Here is a 9,108-nt window from a genome sequence, read left to right as displayed (position 1 = left end):
TATATCATTTATTAGCCAATTATAACTTTATAGAACTGCCAGCTTGCCTCATCTTTCAGATTGTATACGAACCATAGCTACCTTTATCAAGCGTTGATAATTTTGTATGTATGAGCCTGATGAACCGTGTGTGTGAAGGATTAAACGCTAGCATTGTTTACTTAAAGCTAGATAGGTTTTTTTTACCTCCGCCAAGGAGGTTATGATTTAAGTTCCGTTAGTTTGTCTGTCTGTCTATACATGTATGTCTATCTGTCTGTTAGCAACATTACAGAAAAAGTTTTGGACCGATTTTGATGGAATTTTCAGGAATTGTCAGAAGTGGGCCAAGGAACAGATGGTTAGTTTTTGGTAGTGATCAGAATCATTAATCAATCAATAATATAAAAAAACTAAATCATTATAGAATGAAAATTTAGGGGTGAAACGGCATTGGGTGGAGACTTTGCTGCCTTGGCGGAGGTCTGCGCTCTCGGAGTGCTTCTCTAGTTTTACTTATGGCCACACTTTTTTATTTTTATGGATGACATCCTCTGGGGACCCCAAAATGGGTGCGAGCGGGCGAAAAAAAAAAAAAAAAAAAAACAGTCCAAAAAAAAAAAAAAAAAAAAAAAAAAAAAACTGCTTAAGAAAAGTTATGTTTTCAGTACACAGCTGGAAACACTAATTTACCACAGAAACACGTATCAAACTAACAATATGTCTTTATCCATGCTCTCAAAATATTAAAGCATTGTAAATAGGGCCTACTTCGTAGAAAGGTAAAAAGTCATGAATATAAATGCTGCATATTACCAAATCTATTTAAGGTTATTTCATGCATTTTGTTGGTATAGCAATCAATAAAACAAATATCAAATAAACAGCGTGTCTTTATTTGTACTCTCAGAAAATTAAAGCATTGTAAACACTTCACAGAATTGTTAAAAAAATGAGGCAAAGATAGGCCTATGCTTCCTACAGTACTACCAAATCTAAAAAAGGTAATTTCGGTCGATGCCATTTTGTCTACTTCGACTCACACGTAGCAGCCAACTATCGGGTGGCCTGCCCGACCTTCAGTCCACCAAATACCACGACGCTCTTGTCGACCCTTTTTACGCTACAAAAAAAACCTGGTATGTGCTGCTTTGGACAGAATGTCACTGAAATTTTCCGGGTGATGATCAGCATTTTGTATAACTGTAAAAGGGTGATATCTCCATGTCCAATATCAATGGCAAACCAATCCAAAACGACGGCCCCCGTTCTCTTTATGACTTTAATTGTCGTGTATTTTGAAATTAATGCTAGAGATGAATTTGACGGCAAGCGGCCATATTTCCATGTGGTGATAATACGCATGCACAGAAAGCTCATTTTCCGCACTCGGAGCTACTCGGATGTCTCCGCGCTCGACAATGACAGTATGGAGCTTGCGGAATTAGCCGAGGATTGCCGATTGCATTTTCCGGCAAATTCAATAACGACGTTTGCGACAACCGACTTCCTTGGAGGTGTTTTTTTTTTTTTTGGAGAACGGACGAAAATCGGTGCGCGCGCAGGATGTCATCCATGAAAATAAAAAAGTGTGGCCTATGTTTTGTAGTTTATAGTTTATATTTTAACCAAGTGTTTTAATCTTTACGTCCTATTTGAAGACAAATGTTCTTGGATGAGAAAAATCGTAAAATCCGTTCTGTGTTTTAATTTAAAAAGTGCTGGATAGTTAGGCTGATATTAAATTAAAGTCTTGCTTGCTTGTTTATTCGTATGTTTGCTTGTTTATTCCTTTAATTGTATTATTTGAGTACAAATTAGATTTGTAGAAAGGGATTTTACAATAATATTATAAATGGAAGTCGCTTGAATTTCTACTAGAGACTTTGTATTGCAGGTTTTCATGCACGCATTTATTATTAAATAAAACCGCTTATAAAACATTTTCGTGCATCATGCAATCACTTGACAGTTTCCTTATGTACCTATGAAGCCAAGTCCTTATAAGAGCGATTTCAATAATATTTGCCCTTTCTTGACATATTTCGGAAAATAGAATAGCAGTGATCCACTCTCAAGTAGGCCTACAGTAATTTACCGATGCTGAAAATTTTCCAGCATAACGTTCTGTATACAGCAGGTTAATTGTGTTAGGTGTGTTTTGTTGATTATCGGGGAGCGACGGGGTTGTTATTTTTAGCTGCCAATAAAAAAACCCCAGGAAGTACCTGTACCTGCGGCTAAAGGCAACATCACGGAGGAAAAATGAAGACGTGGTGTGTTTATGTGCTGCTGTTTGTAACTCCATATACAACTGAAGGTAGGGACTAAGCATGATATTCTATACTTTAAAATAATTTAATAGTCTTGAAGATTCGTCAGCTTAACCTCCGCATAAACAACAGGATGATCGCTTCTATAGACCCCCCACGTGGCGCGTTTTCAAAAGATAAAGAACAAAAACAACTTCACACGCCATTTTAAACAAGATGATGACAATTTCTAACATTTACGATAAAAAAAAATTATTATGGCTCTTTAGGTTATATTATGAGGCCAATCGTAAAAAATACTTCCTTCATAGTAGGAGTACTACGCACCCAATAGAAGTTTTTGATGCCACTAGGGAGGTCAGGTCACACCGCTCACGCAGTCGAAAACGGGAAGAAATCTAACCTCGCTGTTTGTTTTCCATCATTACTTCCAGGATTTGGGTCCTATGATAAATATGAAAGTATATTTAAAAAGTGCATTGAATGGGCTTTCGAACAATATGTGTAACAATGTATCATGTCTCTGTTGTTAGCCTCCAGCCACGAAAATGCTGCGAGAAATCGCCGGTGATTTCACTTCCTCGTTTGGTACCCACTATTAAAGAATTTTGCTCAACCTGCGCGTTTCGCGCCATTTTTCTAAAATAAAAGCTCCGTACGGCGTCCCGGATGTTATTTCGTCGTATTTGGCCACATATTCATGCAGAGAATGATCCAACCGTTCGACTGAGGGGTTACAGAAGTTGATTTAACCGAAAACAGCAACCACAACTAGCTTGTAAAGTTTTTAATCGTGTTTTACAGTTAGAGTAACGAAGTTCTGAAAATTCTGTTACCCCTACCTAGATAATTAAACTAATTCTTGGTTCAATTTAGTTATCTATTTATCATTTTTTGGTAAGACAGAGCCGTAACAGCCGTTAGAAAATCAGTGACTTTGATCTTACGGCAAACAAAATGGCGAACGCACCAAGCTGTTCTGCTGATGAAAAAGCAACTGTACTTTCAGCACCCAAAGAGGATCAACATATCAGAATATCTAATCAGAAAATCTTTGAATTGTTCACGAAACCCAATGATATTGATAAAACGTCTGCAATTCAAGAATATAGAGTTTATTTTATTTTTCAAACAAAGTATGAAATTACGTACGATATTGATGGGGCTAACTCGTTAGTGAACATAAAAAGGGGAATCTTAAAATCATGGAGATATGCAATAACTCTAGAATGGTTAATGAAAGTCGAACAAAAGTGAACAAAAGAAGTATTTATTTATTTTTTCTTAACACACACAAAAAAAGAAAAAAAAAAAGAAAAAAAGAAAGAAAATTCCTAAAACTCTCTCCAAAAAATCTCGCTGGTTTTTGTATTACCTACCTGCTATGATGTCCAATATCAATTAATTTTTTTTTTTTGCAAAATTATAACTTACCAAAATCGGATATTATTTATTTTCATTGTGCATTCTGGCATTTTTACTAGTTAAACCTTAAAATCGTATATGCAATTGTCATTGTAATATTGGTTGCCATGGCAACAGTGACAGAGTATTTGTTTACTATTTAACTTAAATTCATAAACTGAGTACCAAGAGTGTTTCCCACTTCATATTCAGTTTAAAAATTCATGATAATGTGTAAAAAATAATTCAAACTGTTACCATAGCAACAGCTATCATAATGACAATTTCTATAGCAACAGATACATTAGAAACTATTATTTTTTATTTTAATTACGGCACGTTATTTAGCATCATTTTCATCCAAAAGTAGCCTTTGGGCAGTGATGTTGAAGCCTTAGGATGAAAAAAAAAAAAAAGTATCGACCGCTATTGATATTTAGCAATGGTTGCCATGGAAATAATGGATAAATTACAGAAAATTGTATCTTGTCAGATTCTTCTTGGCATAGTGTAACTTTCCAGAAAATTTCAAATGGATATTTTATTCCATTCAAAAGTTATGCCAATTTTGTTTAATTGATTGGGCAATTAGGTGACACTTTTGGCTTCCACTGTTACAAATGCTTGCATACAAGACTTTTTCAAAATTTTGTGGCTGACTAGCATTCTTGAAAATTTGATAACTTTTGATTGGCTTGCTTGATTTTCAAAAAATAAAATGTTTTGGAAAGCTCATAAATTGCTTTATCAGATAATATCATTTTGGCTGATATTTATGTTACTATCAAAGTTGACCTGACCTCCCTTATGCCATAGTGGTATGATAAGGCAAGAAGAATAACATGACCTTTTACCTTTCTGCGCCTATTTGTGTAAATTTTGCTAACTAATTATCAATTATGCAGGTATACAGTATTATTGACTACAGTCCAACGCCTGTCAACACAATGCACCAACACAATAGGTTAACTTGCAACTTTCCATCTTAATCCGACTGCAATGATTGATACACCTCAAATACTGGTGTGACACTCACCACTGAAATGAACACTCTCAGATACATGGATACAAATTGGATAATTGAGAGATTTCTTGCTAGACGTTTCCTGGGGTTTTTGATGAGTATAGTAATTCTATGTGCTTATACCATAGGTTTAGAGGTAACATTAGCTGATTTGCCGACCCATGGGTACGTCATGAATCCTGAGAGCGGCAACCCACAACCGTTAAACCTTGTGTGCAGTTACACAGTGGATCCCGGAGAGACAGCGCAGTACGTCGTATTCTACAAAGATGGAACGGGCACTGCAAACCAAATAGCAGGAATAGAAGTTTCTACTGGATATGCCATGAAGCAGAACGAATATAATACGAGATCTGACGTGACGGTTACAGTCTCTGATCCATCATTCACTTTAACAATTGTTACAGTCACTCTGGCAGATGAGGGTAATTTTTACTGCAAAGTTTCCGCCCCATTCAATAATCCCGTTTTTACGACTCCAGTCCAGGCCCTCAAATTACTGTGTAAGTAAAAGTCGGTGCAATATTCATGCTAATAAAAACTTTTGTAATTGCTTTGTCTTTTACTAAATAATATTCCTCAAACCAAAAAATAGAACTTAAAACGTTCACATGGGGTAGTTTCACAAATTGTTGAGCTTTACGATAATTTTCTTTTATGTTATAATTTATGATTTGCAGATCGGCCGAACCCGCCCCAGATTACAAGAGGACCTCAAGTCGCCACAGATACCTACCGGGTAACTTGTTCCTCTGATGGCGGAAGACCAGCACCTGAGATAAAGTGGTTTAAAATGCAAAGTTCTAACCAGATGCAGGTCAAGATGAATGAAACCTCGAACACGGTGACACCCCAGGGAGACACCTTTCTGGTGGAAAGTGAAGTAGAAGTGATGGCAACCCAAGCAGATCCAGTTGAAGTTTTTTGCCAACTACTGCACGATTCTCTTACAAGTCAAACCAAAACAAGTGTTATAGTGCCGGGGAGTGCTGGTATGTATATTTGGTTCGTGTATTTTACTCGGATTGGTAGTTTGATCATTTCATTTCACTTGAGAACAAAAAATAAAGAGCTGGAAAAACCTAAACTTTACCGCAAAGAGCTTATATCTTTATTTGTAACATACTCTGTAAAACATATTTCAACACTATACCTGTGCGTGCTCATTTTACTGCTTTTCTAAATCATTCTTCTTGGCTTGTGGATGTGCATGAGGTACATTTATTATTTCTTATCTTTAGAAGTGACTGAATTCCCTTTTTAGCTCCTTCAACTACCACTACTGTGAAATCCACTAATGCAGGTAGGTACAATTTATGTTGGATTTATTTTTCTTAATTGCTTATTTTAAAACTATTTGTCCTGATAAAAAAGAATGGACGTGTTAAGTCCCCCATTCATTTCTTATACCTTATCCTGTTTGACCTATTTACATGGACTGCACATCCATACATTTATTATATGCACATCTACTTGGGCCGTAGAGATATATTTTAGATAAAATGTACACTTATGAATTATTTCCAATGTTTAATACAGACGTTAAGAACTATAATAAAAACTCCCTAAAATAGAAGTGCCTGACGTCGGTTGTTATTTTTGAAATATACAAGAAGTTATTTAGAAACAAATCGATTCCAATTGCCGTCAATGATTTGTTTGTAAGTTAAAATTGTCATTTTCAAAAGTCAATTTGGCAGGTAAACGCCGAATAGAGTGCCTTAAACATTACGTTTTTAAGGTAAAATATCCTTCAAAAAGTGGACCAAAAAGCCTGGTAACTCTTAGAAGTTTGCAATATTTAAAATGATATAGTCACATTGATCTATGACAGTTCTGATACCAAAAATATACTCCAACACTCACTAGTTCTCGTTTTATTCTATTGCTCCAAATTTCTGCATTATTTGTCTTTGCAAGGGAATCGACAAGCCCAAAGTAGTCGATTGAATAATAAGTGCCTCTTTATGTTTTTTCAGCTCTCTCAACTAGCAGCGTTGCCGTATCTACAGCAGGTAGGTGCAGTTCGGAGTAAATTGTTTTCGTTTGCTTCAAAATATGATAAATTTTTTTTAACCCAACCATTAGGTACGCGTTGGTTTAAGTCAATTCTCACGCTTTATCTGGCATAGCCAATTGGAAGATCATACAGGTTTACATTCAACCACAACCTTTCCAGTTGTAATACAAACAATCTTAGTCAGTTTAGGTGACGCTTATTATTTTTCAGGGAATATACTTGGTTACATATTTATTTATTCATTTATAGTCTGTTTTGTATTTCTCTTATATCACATTTGCAGTGTCTCCAACTACAACAACATGTAATTAAACCAAGAGCACTGCGGAACACAAACTGAGGTGTACAGTACTCAGTACCTGTTGGTTGAAGGGGTGGGCGGGGTGGGGGCTTTGGTAACCGACCGTGAACTTCTACTTGATAATCCTCTTTGTACTGGGACACTCTCATACGGTTAACCATGCTTCGGTATCATAAACGTGAACGTGGCACATCATAAGACATTCCGGGTTGATATTTTACAGTTGAGCTACCAATGTGTATATTATGTTTCAGTTGAAAAAAGTCAGATAACTTCTACTCGATAATCTGTATCCATCACCCTCTCTTCTTGGTACTGGGACACTCTCATCCGACTAACTATGCTTCTGTACCATCCTTATAAATTAATGTGAACGTTGTAGATCATTAGACATTCCGGGTGAATATTTTAGTGTGGTCGTACCAATGGGTATATTATGTTTCAGTTAACAAAAATCAGAAAGGATTATACTTGGCAACCCATTTAAATTATATCTTTTGTATTTCAGGCATTGATGGGGGAACAGTATCAATCATTGTGGTATCGTTGTTAGCAATGTGCCTTTTTTGCATAATTGCATACCTTGTATTCCGCACTCGGTCATTGTCCAGGAGACTCAAATCACAAGCTTCTGAACAGCAACATGGCAGTGTTATTACAAACACTGTTAACAGTCCATTCAATGTCCAAGTATCTATGAATCGCGCGACAGATCATTCCTCTGGTTTTGATGAGGTTCATGTTGACTATGACGATACTGCATTGGCGAATAGTTACGAAGAACTTCGGCGGGATAACCGTTCAGATGGGCAATACATGGAACTTGGAGAGAACCTATTGCCGTCTACCGCCACAAATGGTATTGGTGACTATAATTACATTTAATTTTCCAAGGATGACCTCAAGACTAGTCAATTCAAAGGTGGCCCAGATGAGTGATTGTATTGTATAATATACCTAAGGGTAAAAATATTAAACCCTTAAATAATAGGAAATTATCATGAAAATTGCAGATTTAACGATTTTGAACTCCACATTTTGTGGCAGTACAATAGTTGAAGATGTTTCGTTATACATGCAGTCAGGAACCTCTCAACATGTACTTGGTTCGTAATTAAAAAGATCCACAATGTTCAATGTATAACAAAATGACTTGAAGACATTTAAATTTACATGCATATGTCATACAATCATCAAAGTGTTATGCTTCTTGCATACAAGTATATGACGCATCCAAAACATTTTATAGTAATTGATTCCGATTTTAAGTATTTTCACACTGTACAGTATTGAATTATGATAACATGCTAGTTTGGTGTCGCAAGCTACGACTAAACTGTTAAGGGAGCACATCTGTGATTTAAGGCATTAATAAAATCAATTAATTGTTGAAAACTTGTTGGTATTGGCTGTAATACTTTTGTTACTTTCCAAGACTGCGTTGCATTTTCACATTACGTATGACGATTCAAAGAATTTGCTTTCACTGTGTCAATGTGTTGCTTATTACTTTGCTTAAATATATTTATTCCTAGATATATAAATCATCATTTATTGCTTTTAGCGTCTTCGACCTGTTGCCTAAACTTATGGGTTTTATAGGAATTGTCGCTAGCTTAATCAATTGTAAGTAAGTATTGCAGTGAGGAATATACATGTCGAACGGTGTATGTGATAAATTAATACATAAGCATTTTTCACCTAAAAGCTAGATTGGTTTGTTTTTATGGATGCCAAGAAACAGTTCGTTTATATATTAACAGATGTTTTTATCTGGCTGTTACATGGGTTATTTTATTTTACGTATAGGCATACATGTATTATAAAGTTGTTCTGTGATTTTTAAATCAAAATTAAATTAAATTAAAATTTTAACATTGGAATAAATTATATTAAAACCGATTTTATTAATCCCTTTAATTGTTCTATATGATTAAAAATCCGTAAATAATAAGGTTAATAATATGAAATTAAAAGTAAACAACACTGAAAACTTCTTGAATTTCTTCATTACAATTTGTGCGTCACAAGTTTTTATGTGCGTATTTGTTGTTAAATAAAACCCTTTTGATAAAATCCACGTCCATGCAATTATTTGGCAGTCACT

General features: G+C 35.4%; 1 protein-coding gene across 2 annotated transcripts; it reads left to right on the top strand.

The window, feature by feature from the left end:
- The first annotated feature begins 2,206 nt into the window (after positions 1-2,206).
- LOC147760693 (uncharacterized) lies at positions 2,207-9,108 on the top strand. Of its 2 annotated transcripts, none has more exons than XM_087018590.1 (6): positions 2,207-2,299; positions 4,809-5,105; positions 5,361-5,672; positions 5,945-5,983; positions 6,660-6,695; positions 7,510-9,108. In XM_087018590.1, exons 1-6 carry the CDS (start codon positions 2,245-2,247, stop codon positions 7,884-7,886), a joined length of 1,116 nt encoding a protein of 371 aa, XP_086874716.1. In that variant the 5' UTR covers positions 2,207-2,244; the 3' UTR covers positions 7,887-9,108. The 2 variants fall into 2 exon arrangements, with proteins under 2 accessions (XP_086874716.1, XP_086874715.1); XM_087018589.1 differs by having other exon boundaries at positions 4,809-5,183.

This window comes from Lingula anatina, chromosome 7, assembly GCF_051362555.1.
Source record: "Lingula anatina isolate TDL-2025a chromosome 7, LinAna3.0, whole genome shotgun sequence".
NCBI classification, from domain to species: Eukaryota; Metazoa; Brachiopoda; class Lingulata; order Lingulida; family Lingulidae; genus Lingula; species Lingula anatina.
This window is presented reverse-complemented; position numbering and strand designations above follow the sequence as displayed.